This window comes from Acanthaster planci, linkage group LG16 (assembly GCF_054643075.1).
Source record: "Acanthaster planci isolate LZ-2023a linkage group LG16, COTS_SCS, whole genome shotgun sequence".
Classification (NCBI taxonomy): Eukaryota; Metazoa; Echinodermata; class Asteroidea; order Valvatida; family Acanthasteridae; genus Acanthaster; species Acanthaster planci.
The window spans coordinates 10,377,859-10,399,974 of NC_141792.1; the positions used below are offsets into that span (position 1 = coordinate 10,377,859).

Sequence of the window (22,116 nt, forward strand, 5' to 3'; positions counted from 1 at the left end):
TTTGTAATGGAGGTGAGTCTTGAATAATCTCTGAAAGTTAGGTATTCACAAGATGGTTAGTCTCTGTGATGTGCCGTTGCGTGCTGCAACCTATAGTAAGCACTCTGTGGATTTGGTCTGTAAGGAGAAAACTGAGCCCGAGGACCCATGAAGATACAGTACAATATAGCAGCGTGTCATATTATGAAACACTAATTAACAACACACAAGAAAACTTGCAGCGTCCATCTGCTGCCCTAGTATGGTGTTGGAGCCCTCACACAAACAAGCTAGACACCACCCTCAACGACACCTTGAGATAAATCACTGGCTGCCTGTGCCCAACGTCATCCGAGTTTCAATCAGTGCTTCCTGGCATTGCTCCTGCCACCCTCTGCAGAGAACATGCCATAGCCAGGTTAGTAACCAAGGCCCTGCAAGGCACTCAGCATCTGCTCCACAACTGCGTGGAAGGGGCACAACATCTTATCCGTCAACGCCTGAGCTCCTGCCACCTATAGTCTCTCATCAAGTGACATCCCTGCACAACAGCGCATTCAACACCCTCAGCTCCTGAAAACCACCCAGTTGTGTGTTGCTCCCAACACCAAACTCCTACCAGGGGCTGAGTTGCTACGTAAGGAATGGGCCGCGCTCACCATCTAAGAACTGGGGTGGGTCCATTCGCTACTTCCATGCACTGCTGGGGTTGGCCAGAAGAGTCGGCCCAACACATCATGAATGACTGCTCCAACCTCAAGCCACTTGATGACAATGACCGAACTGCATGTTCAGCTGGTCCATCAACAGTGAGCTGGCTACAATTAACACCTGGACGGGATTGACATCTCATACGTGAGAGAGACAGCGTCCATCTCCTAATTTTGACTTTAGATAAGCTTGAAGCTATTTACTTCATAGATCACTCCAGTTAAGCACCAAACCGAATTATGAGGTCGCCTGGCGCAAAATCGGCACTACGAAATATGACCTTAATTGTCCAGATAAGGGAACGCAATGAATGCAATGAATGCTTCCTCTTCGTTCGGCTCCGCCAGATTTGTAACCCTCTAATTTTTAAGTTGTTAGCTCAATAATATGTCAAATACAACCAACATCATGTCGAACTACATGCCGACGATTTATGTGTTGAAGTATTTATGTTTAATTTGAACAGTGACAGCCTGAAAGCGGGTGTTGATTTCAGAGACGATCACTAAGACACCGTGACGAAATCGTGTATTGGAAAAACCCCAACCCATGCAATCCACTTGTGGTTCAACAACCTCGTCTCCATGACGTCGTACTGTTCACTATCGATTGAATGTCTCGCCAATGCCAAGTTGGTCCCGGGAACGAACTTGTATTGCGGGGATTTCCCAAATGTGGTCACTGCCGCTTTTAACCTGCTGATGAGAAATGTGTTTGGGTGTAACCGGTGGCCGCAGTGTGTAAAACATCATCATCGAAGCTGCATATTTTTGCAATTGCTGTGCCGTTTCGAGTGATCGAACCATGTTTAGTGGTCGTTCATGTCGTTATATATAGTTTAGCAGACGGTACCGATCAATCTCTGGATCTGATCCGCGTCAAGTGCAACGTGACTGAGTTGGGACTGACGTGGCAGAAGGCTTCACAAACATAAGACCTATGTGCGCTGACAAGCGTCCACGCTCAATGGCTGCGTTTCTTGGGGCTCATCAGCGAAAAACACCCGAGCAAGGCACAAGAGAGATTCTAGACGATCTGGAGCAGGCGGTGTTGAAAGACCTGTGCATTTACGGTGGGAGCCTCAGTCTCACTGCCCTAAACGAGGCCCTGGTAGATGACGGTCGCATTGGCGAGGGTTCGTCCGAGCAGGCACTTCGGCAGTTCTTGACTGTCCGCTCCCCTCACAATGTCAAACTCTTCTGTCTGGAGGAAGATTCTAAGCGTGATGAATGCACTGTCAGGTAGCATTTGTAGAGTTTTAACAAATATTTTTAGAGATTGTTAATAATTTTGGGCTTAAACTTGACTGTTGAAGGAAGGGTATCACAGATTGACATGCTTAGCCTCAAAAACAAAGATAAAGCAGCACCCAGGGCTTTCACTTAGACGAGTCCATCACAAGTCTCCGTTGGTCCCTGCAAGTTCATCTAAATGTTATACCCAGCAAGAAATGAGACCGAGGGGCACCCCCACAACATGTCCAATCCCTATACACATTCCAGACTATTGTTACTTAACACCCCCCCCCCGAGATGTCTGAAAGGAATTCCCCGATTCCTGCGAGACAATGACCAACACAAAGCAGGGGGGTTCTCTCTGTCTCATACCTTGCTGCATATGCTAAATGTTGTGGCATTGGGCAAGTCACTGTACCTCTCCCCATAAATGGGTTCTAATATAAGCAGGGATAAAAATTTAAGTCTGGTGGCATGTGAGCTGCCTACACCAAGCCACCTGCTTTCTAGGGAGCTGAGAGGGTTTCAGGAATGTTTTGGGATAATTGGCTAATGACATGTGTGCCATAAGCACACATACTGGTCCCATAGCTGTGGGGACTATACTTGTTGAACACAGTTTCATTATGGTGAGAATTTTTGTTTCCATAAAAAACTGTCTCGTTAAACATTTGGTTGGCTAGGGCACTAGAACTGTTGGAGATGTGTGCATTATAAATGAATAGCCATCATTAGTGCGTACTGTTATTCATTATTCAAGGGCCAAGACGGATGCCGTTCTCTGCAAATCTTACAACCCCAAGCAGGACTCTTGCAAGGAAGGCGGCAGCTGCAGGGCCTTCCACCTGTGCGTTTACTTTGTTTCAAATAAATGCCGGAGAGGTGCTAAGTGTGGCTGGCCACACCATCTCCGGACCCCCCACAACCTTGGTGTTTTGATGGAGAACGGATTGTCAGGGCTGGACGATGGTGACATCTTGCAGGTATTTTTGTGGGTTGCGGGGAGGAAACCGGATGGTTTTGTGTGGGCATTGGTTGAAACTGTCTTTTTGGTGAATGGCGTAAACTGTCAGGAACTCCCCTATGGTGAGAGTGGTGCTGTCTTATCAAGGGTTTTCCACTATATCAATATCACTCCTAAAGCTCTTTGATTGGCAGTTTGTGCTTATGTTCTAAGCCCACATGACGATTGTTTTCAGTAAAGCCTTTGGGGAGAGTCCAAAAACCAGATTGGATGGAGGTGTGGGCCGTAAGCTGCAACATTCACAAAATTCCAACTGGGCACAGTTGTGTAGCCCTTAAAGTGGCACAGTGGTTCCCATTTTGTAAACTTCTTTCTGCCCTAGACTTTGGGCAGGGGCTGTCTCGGCAGAAAGGTTCGGCAGAAAGAAGTCATGTAAAGAACAACGTTCCACTTCAGTCATCTTCTGCTCATTCTTAATTGGCAGATACTTCGACAGACCTGGGTAGACATCACTGTGCCTGACGTCTGCAAGCACTACAATACGCAGACGGGCTGTACCAAGATGGGCGATTGCCATTTCTTGCATGTTTGTCGGTAAGAAGGAAGGCCAGTTGGTCGTCTGTTACTGTTGGTCGTCTGAGCGTCGTATTCAGTACAGTCAGATAACTATTATGTATTTCTGGCAATTTCTTGTGTAGACAAATTCATTGACTTTTCACTGGACATTTCTAATAGCCCCTCTTAATGGATGCCAAGTGACAATGTGTTGGGTTTTAGTCACAGAGCTCTGTTAAAAAACCTAGAGTGCATACTTGTCGCGTGTCCTGAAGTAACGGCTACCATTGCCACTGTGGAATATCAAATATGCGAGGCGCGCGCGTGCGTTCGGTGCTCATATTGCTCATAATGCTGGGATATGTCACAGAAGCATTTTCTGGTTGCTGCCAATTAAACGCAGCACGTGTTTATATCACTTCCCGGCACTTTTAGCTTACTTACGCCAAGGACGTATATAAAAATTGAATCCACTAGGGGCCGCTGGTTGGCTTCTGTTTCATACAAAGGCGTTGCAAGTCCAGAGTTTTTTATATACATTCGTGACTTACGCCCACAATGGCAATGGCGGTGGGCGTCCACATCGGCACAGAGTACTCTGTGCGTAGAAGGTGGAGTGCGCACTCTAGGTTCTTTATAGAGCTCTGTAGTTTTTGTACAGAGCAACTAACACACAACATTTACCGCCATTGGTAGGGCCACTGCAAATGATCAGTGATAGCATTAACAAGCTTTTTCTGATTCGTAAGTGTGACGTCACTTCAGTTTAAACCAAGCCCACCGCACATGCACTGCACACAGAGTTACATACATTGATCGCCATTTACACGGAACCGTAAATTAATGGGCAACTTCAGCGATCGTCCAATGGGAGCCTGCAAATTGTGGCGTGTCTGCATTTGTGACAAAGTCACTTACGAAGTGGATACCTGAAATTTCGGGCAAAATATGCCAGAGCCTACTTACGTCCCTTCCCCCCCCCTTTTTGCTTTGTTTGGTTGGGCAGGCACTACGTGCTGGGTGACTGCAAATTTGCCGGTCCCAACAAGCAAGGCTGTCGCTACTCCCACAACCTGAAAGACCCTCAGCCCATAAAGGTGTGGAAGAGGTGCCACATCGATGCCGTCACAAGAAATGAAAGGGACCTTCTCCAGCTGATCCATGAGAAGAAAATACAGGAGAACCCCTTGGGAGATGAGGAGGAGGATGAAGATGAAGGGGAACTGACCTCCCTGAGATCCCCAGCAAGAGAGAGCGACGGGGTATGATTGATGAACGCATTGAAATACCGTTACAAGATGGCATGTGTTCACCTAGCATAAGCAAAAACACTCACTCCAGTCGAGTCTTTTTTGGACTTTGCAGATTACCTTGTTGTAACAGGAACCTTGTTTTATCAGGAATAAAAAGAATGAAGAACAAAGGGCTGGGACCTTAATATTTTGTGTTATATAGCAGAATGTTGAATTCACAGTGCTCTTAAATGAGGTTTGACCATACATGTATTTACACTGTGTACTAAGTGAAGACATTCCCATGCTGTCTTCTAAAAAGAAAGTGGATGAAATGATCAGCTTCCTCACAACACGAACATTTTGAAGCTGCATTCTTTTGTTGAAGATTTCTGTGACTTTTCATTTTATGCTGCCAAATAACCCTACCCTGAATGCCCAAGAATGCCTGTCAAAACTGCTCTGAAGACTTGTCGAAGCATTAACACTTGAGAATAGGCATGCAAGTTGTAATTTAAATCTGTAGAGCACTCTATGTTCTTGCAAAGTCTACTTTTGTCATGACATTGAAATGGACATTGATTTTTAAACTCACAACAGAAACCACTTGCTGGTCTCAATCCAGTTTTGGCTGGCACTCTGATATGCATAAAGAACAGGCTGTGGAGTGCTCAAGGCATGGCAAAAATGTAAAACTACGCAGGAAACTCTACTAACATCAGGGTAACTTTAAGGTTCCTTTACCGTGCCAATAACTTTCCTTTTTTTTTTCCTTTAACACAAAACCAACCACCTTCCAGAACGTTCCTGCTGTCTGTATCCATTACAATGGCAAAGGCTGCACTAAAGGGGATAGGTGTGGCTTTCTGCATATCTGCAGGTAAGTTGTTTGGGGAGTGGGCAAAGCTAGCCTCACGAGGGTTGGGTTAGGGTTCGGACAGATCTAGTCAAGTTGAGCCTGTGTCTCAAGTGCACCGAGGCTTATGTGGGTAGCGACTGTTCAACAAAGGGGGTGCGTTTCAGGTCAGTGATGATGTAAATTACCCTGAGTGTGATTCACTGAACCTCAAACAAATGTGTCGACGGTTGGTGGTAGTGTGGAGAGAGAATTTAAAAATAAAAAGTCAAAGCGGTAGGGGTGAACTCCCCTTGCATTGCTCATAGATCAGATCGAGGATGCCATTTTTTTGTGTGATGCTTGATTCTCTGCGAGCCATTGCCAAAAAATTGTCCAATGTGCCCAGGGGTTGAAGTGCACCCCAAGCAGCAAAAGACAGACAGATGGTTGTAAGTTTTCCAAGCGGTGTACGCGTTCTGCGTGTGCGCAGAGACCATACATTAAGGAATAAATTCGTTACGCGCACTCAGCGTGCTCCACGTCAAACCTGCCATTGATCTCCATTATAAACACATGGTGAGTACCAAAAAACACGCCCTCGGATTAAGTCCACTTTTCTGCCTTAAGGAGATTCTTTTTTTAAAGTTTTGAACTATCCAATCTTTTTAACCGTTGGGGTTGAATCATCAAGCTTTTTAGGCTTCATGTATCTCGCACCATTTGAGATCAAATCATCTACACCACTGCTAAAAAGGTTCCCAACAATGCCTGGAATTAATAAAGACAAGTGGGCTGTACCATCACTTACTGTTTTTCACATCTTTTTAACAATCGTCCAACCTGTCTCACTCCAGTAATGGTTGAGTGTTCAGTGTCTTTCACAAAGTTTCAGTGGTGCTGAAGTGCCCATTCATGTTGAACCCAACCGTTTCTGTGTTACCAGTTTTTACGCCATCGGGAAATGCCGTTACTCCGGCAAGTGCCGACTGTCTCACAATGTCAGGAACTCCCATGAGGCAACAGTGTGGAGCAGGTATGGCATCGACGCTTCGAGTAAGTCAGATGACCAGCTGCTCGCCCTTCTCCAGAGAAAGAACGGTCAAGAGGGGCAAGGGGATGGGGACAAGGGGCGACAAGGGCTCCTGTCCCTTCAGGCTGCTGCGTCAGACAATCCTGAGGTATGTCTCCGTATGACGGGCGTATGACGGGCTGTTGGTATTTTCAATTTTGGATTAGTCAGTAATTCGTCCTTTCAATTTTGATCACCTTGTACTGAAGGACTTCTCGCGTGAATTTTAGACGGCACTGTTGAGCCTGTACTTAAACCATATATTCACAATCGGTCCAATTTTGTTTTGCAAAGTTGAAATGTTTGTATAGCTTGTGTTCAAATTATTTGTGACCGGCTCTAGAAAAATGGGTAATAATTCGCCAGATTCAGGTTATCAGTTTTTGAAATGGCTGGATTGAGTACATCAAAAGCTACAATTGGATTTATGAATGACCCCTGTAGTGCACTGCGTTCCAGAGATATTTAGACATTTGTATATCCACTTTTTTGATTCAATAAAAGCACTTTTTGAGAAAAAGCTCAGAAAGTGTAGCACTTGGAAACACAATGCTATGTAGGATTTCCTACTGAATGATCCATTTTTCATCTGTATTCATCAGTATCCATGTTTGTAGTCACAAAATCTGAAAACATAAATGTTATACAAGCTATTAGAGGAAAAAACACAAAATCACATTTAGGAAGACATTTTGCCCTCTCCAAATAGAACAGGCCATAACATATTTTGGAATTGTGCGACTTATTACCCTTTTTGGCAGAGTGGGTCACATTTGGCTTTGGCTTGAAAATACGCACGAGTCACTTCCCATAGAGTTGTGTGTAATTTCAAGCCACAGTCTTTTAGTTTGGACATAGCCTTAATTTCATTGTGTGCTAACCAAAAATCGACCCAGACCAGCCAGAGGCAGTTTACTTGGCATTAACTATTTAGTTGGTAACCTGTTCCTGCTGAGCAAGTGCATTCTCCTGGTTAGCAAGTTCTTGCCCTTGGCAGCTCTTTCTATATGGCTCGAAAGTTTTTATGTAGAGTGCATGTAGGTAGCCCAGGTATCTCGCGTGCACTCATCACTCACCAATGTTGACCTAGGTTCGATTCCGAGCCCTGGGCCATTATGCGAGTAGAGTTGTTTGTTCTCCCATTGCCACAAGGGTTTTCTCTGGGTTCTTTGGTTTTTCTCTCTCTGCAAATCTGAATACTTCAATATCTGGCTGTGCTGTGTCGGTAGATATGTTTAAGCACCCTCGTGTGCCTTTGGGTCAACCAGGTGGTAGTTTAATATCTTCATTTTCTAGCAGATCTCAACATAATTATTTGAAGTTTACACTTTACAGATGAACAGATTACTAAAAGAACTTATCATGTGCTTCACGCTACCAATTTTTAGCTGAATGTGCACTCACATCTTTGTATAGGAGACTCTCATGAGTGCTAGCCGCACTAAGGGCAGAAATTGCTCCAAGGTGATTGTCACCGACGGCGGTGTTGACATTCTTAAAAATTGTACCATCATTATTTCAGGTTTGCGAATATAATCTTCGAGGCAAGTGCAACTTTGGCGATGGTTGCCGCAAGCTTCACAGCGAGCAGCACTACCAGTGGCAGTACAGACCAGACGGACAAACATGGACCAACTTTAATGCACGTGTAAACGTTCAAATCGAGAAGCAGTTTTGTGATATCAGGGTGGAGTATGTCAAGTTCAGATCAAGGTTAGTGAACACAAGAACTGTGCAGTTTTGTTTACTTTCAGACAAGTCCATCTTTCCGAAATCCTCGACTTGTAATGACTAGATCCCCGTCAAGTTGAGTATAAAATGAAGTGAGAATACAGCAGAAAACAAAAATTACGTTATTTTCCTGTGTTTTATTTTGCCTGCTTTTAACAGTTCCGTGTGTGCCTTTATCAGGCAAAGTTTTGATGCCTGACATATCTCGTTTAGATAATGTATCTGTCGTGGGGGGCCCTCAGGCACTTGACAAGTGTGGAACAACAGCTCCATTCAGGAGGCATTCGGGGCAGGGGAACCATCGTTCTGAGGAGTAAAAGTATCATGAATTTTTGTCTCAGAATACACTTCTTTTTGAGTGTTTTGGTCAACTCTTTTCTAAAGCCTTGGCAAAGACACCCTTCTCTGCTTCAAGACAATGAAGTGGTCCTCGATGGAAGTCCGTCGAGTGGAGACCAGACCGGCGAAATCCTCCGAGGCCAACTCCTGGCAGAAGGTCCTCGCTACCAGCTGGCAATGGCATTTCAAAGACAATGACAGCATCTGGGTGCAGTACGCCAAAAATACCGTAAGGTCTCTTCGGTTTTTGTGCCCGAGCCGTCTGAAATGGGAAGGTTTCTTAGCAAAATGTGGGGCACAGCAGGCTCAAATCCATGGGAAAACTCTGCCTTTCAGGATTTTTCCACAGTTGTGGATAAAATATTTTTTTTTGCTCCATTTTGCCAACCTTTTATCTAGGATACCTCAGTGCTTTTCTGGAATTTTAATCTTCCAATCTTGGAATTCAAAACATAAGCATCTACTCTGTACGCACTTCACTTTACTAGGAAGTTGAGGAGGCATACCAGAAGTTCCTGTCGACGGGACAGGATTCCACCTTTGAGTTTGACACCGATAAGTTCAGCTATGTCCTGGATTTCCAGAGCATGATGCAGAAGAACAAGCGGATCGGTACAAAGCGCGAGGTGCGGCGACGACCCAAGTTTGTCACCAAGGAAGCGCTGGACAGGTCAGCTATTAGAAAGACAATAAGAAAGACACCTTAAGACCAGTTAACTCCATCACAGGACCCCACAAGTCCAGCAGTGTGAATTGAAGTCGTAAGCTCATTTAAATTAACTGTAACGAAAACATTCCTCTGTCAGTGTTTACTCTATTGCTTGTGACATGGTCTTTTGAATGGTCTCATGATGGTCTCAACACCACTGCCATGTATTAATCCATGTATCAATCCAGGAATCTGCAGCGGAAAATGGTCCTGAGCTATATCCTGCCCGAGACCTGGGACCCCCACGCCGTGGCGGCCGACTCCCAGAGCAACTTTGTGCTCTGCAGGCTGGATCCCAGCCTGCACCAGGAGGAGGAACGGCTGGTCTCCAGGCGCTTTGCTGAGAAGATGGACCCAAAGTCCATCGTCAGGATTGAGAGGGTGCAGAACGATGAGCTGTGGCACGAATTTACAGTGTAAGTACAAGGGAAGATCGGGGCACTGTGTACAAGCTCGAAAAAACTTGGGAGGGGGCAATGAAGAGACATCCAGTTTTATATGTGGTAGGAAAAGCGAGGTGTATTTTATGGAATTATGCAGGGACTGAAAATCCAATCCACATGTTGACCTTGGTGGGATTCGAACCCAGGTCACAGAGGTGAAAGACAGGGAAATTGTGAGTCAACCCATGGTGGTGCAACAATTTTCAAAGGGGGGGAGAGACCATTTATGAGACTTTCAGACATCAGCCATTGCTAGACTGATCTAATAAGCCTTGGCCGATTGTGTTCTGACCAAGAGTTGAGGGCCAGTGGACAAAAAGGGGGTCAAGTGGTCCCCCCAGCTTACCTGGTCAGTGTGATTGGCCAACCTGTGGGAGCTTCAAACTCACTGTGCAAACCAAACTTGTTTTATTAGGAAACGGGGTCACATGAGGGACAGACAGACAGATTCCAGTAAAGCTCCAGAGGAATTGCTGCTGTTCCACGGCACAGAGGAGAAAGTCATCCCCGCCATCTGCCAGCAGAACTTTGACTTCCGCATCAGCGGCTCGCGGGTGGGCACCAAGTACGGCCAGGGCAGCTACTTCAGCAAGAGCGCCAAGTACTCCGACAGCTACGCCAGCCCAGACTCCGAGGGCCGGGGCCGCATGTTCCTGGTCCGAGTCCTGGTCGGGGCATACACCCTCGGTGACCCATCCTATCGTCGGCCCCCTCTGAAAGACAAGAGCAAGCTGCACGGTCCCCTGTTTGACTCCTGTGTGGACAACCTCAATGATCCGCTCATTTTTGTCATCTTCGATCGCGCCCAGGTCTACCCCGAGTATCTGATTACGTACAAAAAGTGAATGCATCCAAAATTGGTAAGACATCTTGAGTATAAACACGTACGTAGCTTTAAGATTGCAAGGGGCAATCCCATCAGACTCAGTAAATGCGTAAAGAGTTTACGATAGCGTACGATGGATATGACCATGCAAGATTCGGAGCAACAGATGGGTACTATGAACCGTTTCAGAAAAAAAAAATCTGAACCAGAAGAAAAATATTGGAGGTTTGTAAAGTACACAGATAGCTTATATAAAGTGACCAGGATGAGGTTGGTGGTTATGTGCAACTCAAATCAGAGCAAGTAACACATAAAGTCCCCCCCCCAAAAAAAACCCCAAAGTTCTTTTGAGTTTCTTGAAACAAAGAGTCCTTTTTGTCGTCCAAATTTTTCAAACTATTTACCACTTTGATCTGAAATACCAAATTTTTTTTTTGGGGGGGGAGTATGACATTTCACATGGCAAAACAATAGGGCTCGAAGCCACGGATGTCATAAAAATTCTTGCAATGCCTTTGTACCGACCGAAGTCATCAACAGCCATTTTACCACACCAAATTCACGCACAAAGCTGATGGTTGGCACAATTGGTGCAGCACTACTGATGTCATTAAAGAACTGCTGTCGGTGGTTTTATTGACCTCTAGCGGTCAAAAGCTTTTTGTATGACATCCCTACTTGAAGCTGGCCCTCCATTTTGACCCCTGACCCCACTGGTCCTTCAGGTGGGTCATTGTGCCTTAATATTCCAGCTTTACCTCTTGGAGGAAAAATAAGAATAAAAGAAAAAAAAGGAAACAAGAAAGCTAAACACCACCCCCTCAAGAGGGGGAAAAAGAGAAAAAATCAAAAGAAAAGAAAAAGAAAAAAAACAAGAACAACAAAAAAAGAAAAAAGTCAAAAATGTAATATAAAATATAATACTTGGTTTTATAGGAGTGTTTGCTAAAATTTAGGTATAAATGGCATCACCGATTCTTTGTGCCCAATGTGGTACTCAGAAATTTAACTATTGACGTTAATATCAGAACATAATTGTAACCGGAATTTTGTATTTTTTGTTAATTTTGTCATTTTCTTACATGTGATTTATATCTACCCAGTTTTCCACATCCCCCAAAAGGTGGGTTTGTCTTAGTGAATTCAGATCTTCTGAGGCATTGATTTCATACTTACAACAGAAGAGAATATTCAGAAATGATGTTAGAATAGAGGTGATGCATTGCTGGCATCACCATGGTATCTCAGAGGCAATTATAATTTAGTTACAACAAATACACAGAAGATATACTCGTGCCTACACGTATCCCAGTGATACAAAGCTATTTCCCTTTGACGACACGTTGACGCATTTCCACTATTAGAATATATTTAAGATTAGCAATGAGAAAGGTAGAATTCCTTAAGACTTAAGAGGTGTGTTGGTGATACTGGGGCTTGTCAATTTTACCTGTAATGTAGTTGTAAGAGAGTAAAGGATTGTCGATTACGCGTGTATTCCAAATATTTAATCATTGCCAAATACCAGATTTCTTTTTTAAGATAATCGCATTGAAAATGCTTTTAGTGGAATTAGAAAAAACATATGAATTTGCTGTGTTTTGTTTGTTGGTAAAACCAGCACATCTGTAGAAATAGCTTGTTTTCCTGCAATTGTTTTGTTAGGATCTTACACCTTCGTATCAAATGTAACATGTTGCAAGATCTCGTATTTTCTAGTGGATTCCCCCTGGATTTTTCATTATTGCATTGTCTCAACAATGTAGGTTTAACTTTTTAAAGCATATTTTGATGTAACAATGCAGCAGTGGAATTATATAGCCAAATGAATCCTACTTTGACCTGATACAAATACTGGCACATTCCTATGTTCAAGATTAAAATATTTGCAGTTCTGATCTGTATGTGGCCTTGCGACCTTTATCTTTTGCTTTTGACATCCATAAATTGTTTCCCAAGAACAAGCCTTTGTAACTTTCTATTCACGTTGGAAGTGAAATTCAACTCTGAAATCCTGTGCAAAGAAATCAAAGGTTTTTTCCCAAATGATATATCCATTTGAAAAACATGTAATTTTTCCACAATTACGAAAGATTAAAGAGCTTTAGCAGTGCGCCACATGTCCGTAAACTTCTTTTTTCAATATTTTGACTGTTAAAGTTATGCTTCGCTGTCTAAAAGCTAGAGAAACTGACAGCCGGCCTCTGAGAGTAGGATTCTGAAAGATACCCTAATGGCACAGCATTTGGGGTAATAAACTTTTCACAGGTACCAACCTCTCTTTAATGATGGTGCACTCACCCTTAGTTTTCATATTAAAAAGAATAGAAATTTGAACACTGTTTGGGAATCGACTTGAGTATGTTTGTTATTGGCAATAAAATTGATTTAAAAAGACGTAAGGTGCGGTGACTGTAATTGGTTTCTTCCATTTATGAAAATCCTTCCGATTAAAGTACTTTTACAAAAATTCAAACATGGCTGAACATATTGTTGTGTTAATTTTTATTACCCAAAACACTGCACATGACAAAATTTGTTCCAAATTAATTACATCACTGTGCTTCTATATCATCTAATTTGCTTAAAAACAATTTCAGCTGTGCTCTCAAAAAGGAATCCGCGAAATGTCCACTTTGTGAAGCACAGCCGAATTGTACAAAACTGTTCCATAAAAAGTAGATGATAACGTTTGGGGTTGACTCTGGGAAAAATGTAGTACCTTTTTTTTTTTTTTAAAAATAAGTATGAAAGGATGTCCAAGTTCAAAAGAGTATCCCTTATGACACGACACGGGCAGGTTTGCACAAGATACCTGAAAGCGTGAGGATTTTTGGTACGGGAGCGTTTCATGATTGTTGAAGGCGGTATTTACTGCGGTACCGCTGTTTTTTTTAGCGGCACTGCACTAGTTACCCGAAAGGGCTTAATGCTGGTACCGCAAAAATACAGCGGTACCGCAGTAAATACCGCCTTCTGTAATTTTGAAACGTTCCCTAAACAAGGGTTCATCCTCTCTTTTTCTGTTCTTAACGGATTGACTGCAGAAGAGGAGTATCAATTTTTCACAAGCAGGTTGGTCAAGTGTCGGCACATCTAGTTGGCATGAAAATTAATTGGGCAGACGTGGGCATGCTGACCAGACTCGCATTGCCCGCCAACGTGTCTGACAGTGCCCGCCAGACTGGTTCTCAATTTCCAGATAATTGTTCGTGAGATTTGATACATTTCACTCCTGCCGTGCAAATGGAATTACATATTTGGAGGATGTCCTTTTCCCTTCCACACATCAAAAAATGAATCCCAAAACAGAAAAGAATTTTTCACCGTGAAATAAGAATAAAATCTCCAGAAAGTCCGGCGCAATAGAAGCATCACTCCTTCTTGGCCTTGGTGTCCTCCCGATGATGGAGGAAGATGAGGCTGAATAAGAAGAGACCGAACATCATGGAGAAGCTACTGGCGTAGTAGGGGAATGCCGAGGGGATGAAACGCTCAAACTGGGTGTGCTCCCACGGCCGGACAGAAACCTTGAGGGGGGGACGATTAAAAAAACCAAAGAAAGAAAATGGTTAGTCTGGTGTGGCTGATGGGCTAAAATGCTCTAACTAGGTGCTCTACCTCGGCCAAACAGAAACCTTGAGGGGGCAAAGAAAATCCAAAAGGATGAATGTTCAGTCTGGCCATGCTGATGGGATGAGCCGCTTCGATTGGGTATGCTCTTACAGCCGGACAGAAATTTTGAGGGGGCAACTGAAATCCATGGGGGTGAATCGAGCGTACTCCCACCACTGGACAGAAACTTGGAGGGTCGTGAAAATGGGGACACCGTCTAAACAAGTGCAGGACCGGTTTTCATACATGTGATAGTTCTGGCTGCCACTGGAAATGAAATGGACCTCTGCCAAAGCCGATGGCGGGAATCTACAGCCAATATTGTATATTTGTGTGATGCCGTCGGCCCAGCCGGTACACACGCAGCTCTCCTACGTCGGGCTTGGTTGCTTGTGTGCACTCTGGTACCACAATACGGACTCGTGGCATGACCAAGAGCTGGCGGGTGTTTGTGTAGCAGCAACGGACAGATTTCTTCCTCACCTGAGTTGTGCTGTACAGATGGGTGTAGCCGATGCGATTGTAGTCCACCTTGAACTGGAACACGCCGTACACGTCGGGCAACTTGAACTGGGTGGAGAACTTGCCATCTTAAGGGGGCGAGGCAGCGGAAAAGAAAACACAAATTGGTAATGGAAACGATTCCTACTTTCCTTGTCACTTACTTGTGAGAAGCAAAAATTACATGGACAAAGACGTGCAACGGTATACTGGCTTTAAACATGCACAAGACACAATGAAAGCCTTTTGGGTGAATTGCATAACCCAAGGTGAGGTGGATATTTTTTCGGCCTCTGTGCAATGCAGAAGAAAAGGTGACAACTCACTCTTGCTGGTCAGTTTGGTCCGGATGAAGGGGTCGATGCGGACAAACTCCAGCTGGACATCAGTGGCTGAGAAGGGCTCCCACTTACCGTCCACTAGGATGTCGATCCAAATGTTGTACTCCTGAAATGGTGACATTGAAATCTGCCCTCTCAAACGGCTGTCGCATGGCTAGTACATCACTACAACGGTTGAAAATACATCAAGATAAAGTTCTTAAAATGCTGACTATCTCACCACTTGATCCTCCACCGTGTAGGCAGCAGGGGTGTTCTTCTCGTTGACAAGGTGATGAGAGACGCGCTGGACGCGGAGCACTCCTTTCTCCTTGAACACCCAGCCGGACAGGGCCAAAGCTAGCTCCTGGTTGCCCGAGCGACCCGATCTGAAAATATGGCAAAAAATTAACGACCCCCTCCTTGTATCACTCGCTGCTCCACCCCCTCCCAATATAGTGTCCCTAGTTCAAAAAATCTGCAAGGTGAATTGAAAGGTTGAGTTTTGTCCATGTTAAAAATCATTCCCCAAAATATCAAGATCACGGAGTTAAACAATACCATAAAATCTTTCCAAAGGTAACCTCAGGGAACTGGATGGTAGGTTCTAAGCATACTTTTGGTTTTAACCATTGAAAAGCAAATAAATACTTCACTTAGACCAACTAAAAATTGTGCAATGTGTCCTTCCTGCAATTAGTTATCAACTGATCTGTAAATTACTAATCAGTATCCACTTAGCATAAGCATATAACTTAGGATGAAACATGCTTAGCATACAGCTTTGTCGTGCAGTTTTTGCTCCGTAAAAGTAGAGCCTGACCTTTCACCCTCCTTACAAAACTGATTACTGCTAGCACACTACTTGCAAGACAACTGTCACACTGTGTAGTGAAATTTCTACATAGACCGGTCAAACATTACTTTGCTTAGCAGACTTGAGACTCACTTGGGGGATCCCGGGGCGGCCTTCTGTACTGAGGCCTGAAAGAACCGATCGCTAAACATGTCCAGGGAGCCGCTGAAGACCACCCGGGCGTTGTTGCGGGCCTGCAGGGCCGCCAGCAGCAGGGTGTTGGTGCCCACGGCGTGGGGGTAGTCTGTCACGTCCTTGGTAGGGTTGTGGGAGTAGGCGGAGGACGCGCCGTGCAGGACGTCCAGGACCAGGGGGTTGTCTGGGTCTGCAGTCATGCTAGGGGGGCAGGGGGTGGGGAAAAGGGGGTGGGGAATGGGGGCGGGGAATGGGGGGGTGGGGAATGGGGAGGTGGGGTAGAGAGAAGAAACCAGACAGTCATTGCCTACGTTCATAAGTGCTTCCAACTGTGTTGCCTAAAGAGAGACTGTGACCTGGCTCACAGGATGTGCTCAACTCACTTGGCTGTGGCTTGAATTTACACAATAATATAGCAAGAGGCTGCCGCCACAACCATAAAGTTGTGTGTAATTTCAAGCCAGAACAAGGTAATTTGGACACAGCCCTAACCGTCGGCGACAGTGTGGCTGCTGAGTATGTGATGAACTGCCAGAGAATTTCACACTTATGCACACAAAAATTTCCCACTTGTGATGGGTATTGGGAAATGAAAAAGTCTTCTTGTGGGGCACACCCTCTTTGAGAATCTGGTACACCCAGATTCAAGCAAGCATCGGTGACTGGCTGAATGTGACATAATTCAGCCATTTATGACCGAAACCTCCAAACATCTACTCTGGAGTTAAATACTAAGAAGCTCTTTGATTGATATAATCATAGAAACATTATATTGGGGGGGGGGGTTGAGGGGTGGAGGGCAATCATTTGCTTACCCAACTCCACTGAAGAGGATTGGCAGAGACCTCTGGGAGCCAACCATGGTTGGGGACTCAATCAGATTGGCAGGATCAGCCACTACCAGAGTGTGCTATCAGAGGAGAAAAAAAAAGAAGAAAAGAAAAGAAAAATCAGACCAGACATTCTGTATCATCAAAAACCAGGCATAATTGTAGTAGTAATAATGTATTCATTTATAAAATGCAAATTTCATCCAGATATGTTCAAATGCGCTGCACAATGAAGACATTAAATGTGGCCAAGCCAGCAGCGTACAGGGGTGTCTCAGGCAGCCACCAAACGACTCACATCCATCTATATCTAGTGGGGTCAATGAGAAGCAGTTATAGTTTTAGAGGTGGGAGGAATACCCCAGAATAGAAATTACCGGGTAAAACCTAGGGAATCAGGTAGGGACTGAAAACCCATATCCAAATGTGGACCGAGCCTGGAATCGAACCTGGGCCACAGAGGTAAAAGGTATTTTTTGCTGTCATCTGACTGTTTCCACATAGCAAATTTACTGCGGGAGTTTCGGTTTGATGATAGAAAGTGCAAATTCCAACATGTGGGCATCTGGTTTGGCTTTGGAAAGCCACAGCGGCACCCCTCACTTTAGCCCTGTCTGAAGGATTGTGGATGCGGCTGGAAAACAGCATGTGGACTGATGGGAACCAATTCGCTCAGATGTGCATGTTAATGTGGCTGCAGCCAGTCCCTACTGACATGGCAAATCCGGGCTAAAGCTCCAGCCTGGCCAGGCAACATGGCAGCAGCGCCCTCAATAGTTCAAGCATGAAGGCATGAGCCCTTCGTGCGTGGAATGCCAGCACTGGCCGAAGCTTACCAGTCCTTCATCGCTGACGTCGTAGTTGAGATGGTCGATGACGGCTGTTCCTTCCTCGTCAAAGTCAACTCCGCATTCTGTGCCCAGCTCCCTGATTGGTTCACCTGGAGTCAAAGCAAAGAAATGAGACGTGGAACTTCTTCAGACAAGTGAGCGTATGTCACTCGTCATGACAAAATGAGAGTAACGTCACGTCCCACTCTTTTGTATTTTGAGGTTTCAAAGTGGAGGTCTATTTTTGAGTTTTGTAATATTTGGAAAGAGTAACCTGTCTCCTATTTAATTCCAAATATTTCGCAGGATCATATATTTCAAAATTTTTCTCAGCAATTCCGACAATAGCAATATTTGTGCCTGGTCTGAAATGTTGAAATAATGTCGGGAACAAAGACGCAAAGCAGCCAGAATAAATGTCACATTGTCACCTTATACTTTTACCCCAAGAGTTCCAAATAAATACCACATAAAAGCTTGTTTTCTGCTCAATTCAGAAATACCAACATCTCATTTTTGGGAAATTCCGCCTTTCAGCTCAATTTGTGGTGACGGGTCGCATACTGCCATACCAGATTTTCCCAAAACAGAGTACATGCACTGTGTGAGATATTTCTGCTTGATTTTTTTTTTCATGCACAACCTTTGAACCAGAGCACTGCCAAGGGGTAGGTGGCCAGCAAAATTTATGATTTTTTTTCATCTTGATTTCCAAGCAAATTTGACTAAAGTTCACCGAAATGTCAACTGTCTAAGCCCAGGAGCTCTTCCATGGGCCAAAGACAGATTCACGTCAACTAGGTACCAGGACACACAGTCCTGACTCCAGAATCCACCTGAATCTGGCCAAACCGCACCCTAGATTTGAAGTGAAATCAGTTGATGTGGAAAGCAGCACACCGTTGCAATCCTGAATTACTTCCTGGTTGGATGAGTTTGTCTGTGTACAAGACTACAAGATGGACAGAAACAACCAACCTATATCCGAGCTTGCAGCCACCAGCACATTTCCGCCAGCATCAATAAACTCAGTGATTGACCCCTCTGCGATCTGACCTCCAAACTCTGTGGACAGATAATAAACACAAGTTGATTTAGAAGAATTTGGGAAGTGTAAGCCACTACAGTGCAACAAATAATAAAAATTCAAATACAAAAAGTGTTCAGGGTACTCACCTTCTACTGATGGGCAGAACAGCACTAAATGCTCATAAATATATTCCCCGTAATTGGAGAGCTTTAGACCAGGGTCATCTGCTGTTTTAAAGGTTAAATCAAACCCACGGTCTGAAACAGAAACAAAAGTATTATGGGTCACGCAATACAATCAATCGTCATCATGAAATCGACGGCAAAATGTATAAGCCAGTGTATATTTGACCCCAGGGCAGGATTTGACCGCCCACCATATTTATATGCTTTCGTTTTGGGGAAAAAGTTCCATATATGCCACTTGACAACCTGTGCACAAACACTATGAGACCGGACTGAAAAAGTGTTTTCTCAGTAAATGAATTTGTATTTTCCCTCCTAAATTGAACTTTTCTGGACATGTTTTTGCTTTTTGACGGCTATTATGTCACAGTAGGGAAGAATTACTGGTGTCCGTATGTGGAACTCTTCTTCACTTTTGTACCGGCCCAGCAACTGAACATGCACAACAAGTGCTTTGAAGACTTGGAAATTTATTTCGGAAGAAAGAGTTTCCCCCTATGCGAAAACCGCTCAGACCTGTTGGGAAAAACCTAAGTGTTTCCTAAGTAAATGTTTTGGAATTTTCTTAGCTAAATTTTTCTTTTAGGACATGTTATTACACAGCTGGAAATAAGAACAGATGAGGGCAAGGCCATTTAGCCTCCTTGATCTATTCATTCTGAAGGGCACCAAGGCCAAGCATTAATTTGGATTTAGGGCACCAAGGCCATTTTTTACGGTTGAATAGCACCAAAAAAATTAATACCACTGTCTTCCGTTCTTATCAACTGGATAAACAAGTGTATCAATAGAATCAGTTAAACTGATTATTATTCTATTTTTGTTCAATTTTCACCCAAAACACAAAAAAATTTATAAAGGCATTTTTTATGAACTTTTATGACTGTTCAGATAAAATTAGATTACCATGAACAGTGCCACTGGTAAAGGTCATTATTTCTGTCAAAACATTAGGAAGAATGCACAAAGCATGCAATAAATATTCTTAGCACTTTCTTGCCGAGTACTAAAAGTTATGCCAAAAGAATGTAAGTTTCTTTCGCCAACGACTGAGTTCTGAGCATCACAATGTCCGTTAGCTCTGACGTGTGTGTCTGATTACACCCAAACTGTACTCTGGAAATTGTGACGATCAGGAATCAGTCGTCAGCACGCGTGTACCAACACGGTATACTTTTTGTGAATGGTTCGCTCTAAGGCCGGCACGCCATGTGACGTTGACTCCAGGACATTAATATACATTTCAAATTGCTTTTTGACAAGATGGCGACTTCGAGCTTGACAACAAGTGTTTCTGATTTGAAAGGGAAATTTCTCTTTTTTTTTCAAACCATAAGTAAACCTTAACATCATTATTGGAATCTCAGATTCTCACTTAATCCAAAGCCGGACACATTAACATGAGAGAGTAGCAACATGTGGCTGATTTCTGAGCTGTTTGAAGAAGGTGATTCGGCCAAATTAAAACAGCAATTTTCTCGAGTCTAACCTGTTGAAGTTTAGGCAAAATATCCCTTCGGCAGTTCGGCAAACACGTTATGGTCGAGTGGGCTTACCACTTCTTTTGATTTTAACATGTTTTGGGGGTGTTGACTGTGTGTTGACGGTCTGTTGCGTGTTGTAATTGGCATGACAGCCGTGAGGTGATGTATGGACATAACTACTTTTCTTTCGTAGAAGTCATAGGTAGTTTAGTAGCGATCAGAAACTGATAACATGTCCTAAAAAGTCAAATTTAGCAGTCATAAATACGGAGGGTTTTACTTAGAAAAACACCTAGAAACAGAAATTCAGACAGTCAGAAGTAGGCCTACGCAAAGTTCTTCACGAATTTGATTAGGCTAGGCCTAATTACGTTAGCACTGGTTAGGTCTTCACAAAGTGACCGGTCTCCGCCACTAAAGAAGATTCTATTGCGCTGAAATTGCTCTACCTTGCAACGACTTGAAAAATATCGAGTGAGATTCCTTTAAGCCCGCTGAATCCAGTAAAACTAGTGTCTTTCCTCCACCCTGAACCGTGGAGAGAATCGCTAAGACACTGCACAAAACGAGCACCACGCCGACGGCCATGTTGAAGAGAGTGAGAGAGGATAAATAGTAGATAAACCGAGTCGGTGATGAGTCCCAAGTTTGATGTTCAGAAGTCTCAGATTAATTCCAATATGATGCACAGATTTCCATTTTGGGGCCGAAAATACAAATTAAAAATCAGTAAGAACATGTTACTATGTTTCTTCTGCATTACGTTGATATCTTGGAAATAATGCGTTAAAGTGGAACTATTTTATTTGAAGTGAAAATTCACCAGTTGTATGGCAGAACCAATCAGTTGCGGCCAACGTGGACTTTCCACAAAACTCGGAGCAGACGACGAAATACGTTTTGTTTTATCAACCAAAAGCACAAGCTGTTTGGCCATATCTTTACTAATGTACTGTATTATAGTTGTAATTTGCTGATGTGATTTGGGAAGAATTTGAAGTCAAGCCTGTGAGATGAAAGTGACATATGTTGAAAAAGTAAACTATTTCCTGCTAACCTAAAAAGAAAGGCTGAATGCTCTTGCAAACTTTGACCTTTCTGGATTTTACGAGCTACCTACGGCCCGCGGCTTGTAGCAGTACGGTGCAGACCACTAATTCAAGTGAAATTTCTGGCCAGCTCATAAGCATTAAAAGTGCCCCACAGTATCTTTTGAAAAAGGAGATTGTTTTGCCCCCAAAATGGTGAGATTGTGTAAATCCTTGCCAGGATCAACTCCCTGGGTCTTTGAGCTTTCATATGAGAGCAGAATCGCTAAAAACTACGGTTGAAAATGGTCCTAAGTGCCCGAAAAAGTTGAGGGTTGCCACTTGAAAAATGGCTGCAATCAGACTTCGGAAAAAATCACTGGCGGTGATTTTGTTTTGTGGGAATAATTTAAAATGTAATTGGTTAACCCACAAAAATTTAAAAGAAATTGAAAGATTAGTGACCAGACAAGCATTTCACTTGTGTTTCAGAAATCTCAGAGATGTTGGAGTGGATGTTATTGGGCCCTGAACAGTGCTGATTTTACACTGTTTTGAATTAGCGGACTGTACTACAAGCAGCCCTAACGAGGCCACAAGCTGGGCGGTCTTCAAGTTATTCATTGCCCGTAAAATAAGTGATTTGGACGCGGCAAACGTTTACGTTCTTC

General features: G+C 43.8%; 2 protein-coding genes across 2 annotated transcripts; one reads left to right on the plus strand and one right to left on the minus strand.

The window, feature by feature from the left end:
* Positions 1-1,367: 1,367 nt before the first annotated feature.
* On the plus strand, positions 1,368-10,703 carry LOC110979032 (protein mono-ADP-ribosyltransferase PARP12-like). The gene is made up of 11 exons (XM_087147310.1): positions 1,368-1,931; positions 2,686-2,908; positions 3,374-3,483; positions 4,451-4,706; positions 5,477-5,556; positions 6,458-6,692; positions 8,106-8,296; positions 8,699-8,882; positions 9,142-9,323; positions 9,551-9,778; positions 10,221-10,703. The coding sequence occupies exons 1-11, from the start codon at positions 1,630-1,632 to the stop codon at positions 10,648-10,650; spliced, it is 2,421 nt and encodes an 806-aa protein (XP_087003436.1). The 5' UTR covers positions 1,368-1,629; the 3' UTR covers positions 10,651-10,703.
* Positions 10,704-13,121: 2,418 nt separating this feature from the next.
* ddost (dolichyl-diphosphooligosaccharide--protein glycosyltransferase non-catalytic subunit) lies at positions 13,122-21,031 on the minus strand. The gene is made up of 10 exons (XM_022234492.2): positions 20,867-21,031; positions 18,895-19,005; positions 18,697-18,783; positions 17,725-17,828; positions 16,874-16,968; positions 16,017-16,259; positions 15,309-15,456; positions 15,074-15,194; positions 14,730-14,836; positions 13,122-14,161 (listed from the first exon to the last, which is right to left on the minus strand). Exons 1-10 carry the CDS (start codon positions 21,003-21,005, stop codon positions 14,006-14,008), a joined length of 1,311 nt encoding a protein of 436 aa, XP_022090184.1. The 5' UTR covers positions 21,006-21,031; the 3' UTR covers positions 13,122-14,005.
* Positions 21,032-22,116: the final 1,085 nt, after the last annotated feature.

Excerpts from the sequence above, each read along its gene's own strand:
- ddost (XM_022234492.2), bottom strand. The coding sequence starts at position 21,005 with ATGGCCGTCGGCGTGGTGCTCGTTTTGTGCAGTGTCTTAGCGATTCTC. Across the intron at positions 15,457-16,016 it reads GCCGCCCCGGGATCCCCCAA|ATCGGGTCGCTCGGGCAACC; the intron begins GTGAGTCTCAAG and ends CCATATTTTCAG. Across the intron at positions 15,195-15,308 it reads ACACGGTGGAGGATCAAGTG|GAGTACAACATTTGGATCGA; the intron begins GTGAGATAGTCA and ends TCACCATTTCAG.
- LOC110979032 (XM_087147310.1), top strand. The coding sequence starts at position 1,630 with ATGTGCGCTGACAAGCGTCCACGCTCAATGGCTGCGTTTCTTGGGGCT. Across the intron at positions 2,909-3,373 it reads ACGATGGTGACATCTTGCAG|ATACTTCGACAGACCTGGGT; the intron begins GTATTTTTGTGG and ends CTTAATTGGCAG. Across the intron at positions 6,693-8,105 it reads CTGCGTCAGACAATCCTGAG|GTTTGCGAATATAATCTTCG; the intron begins GTATGTCTCCGT and ends TCATTATTTCAG.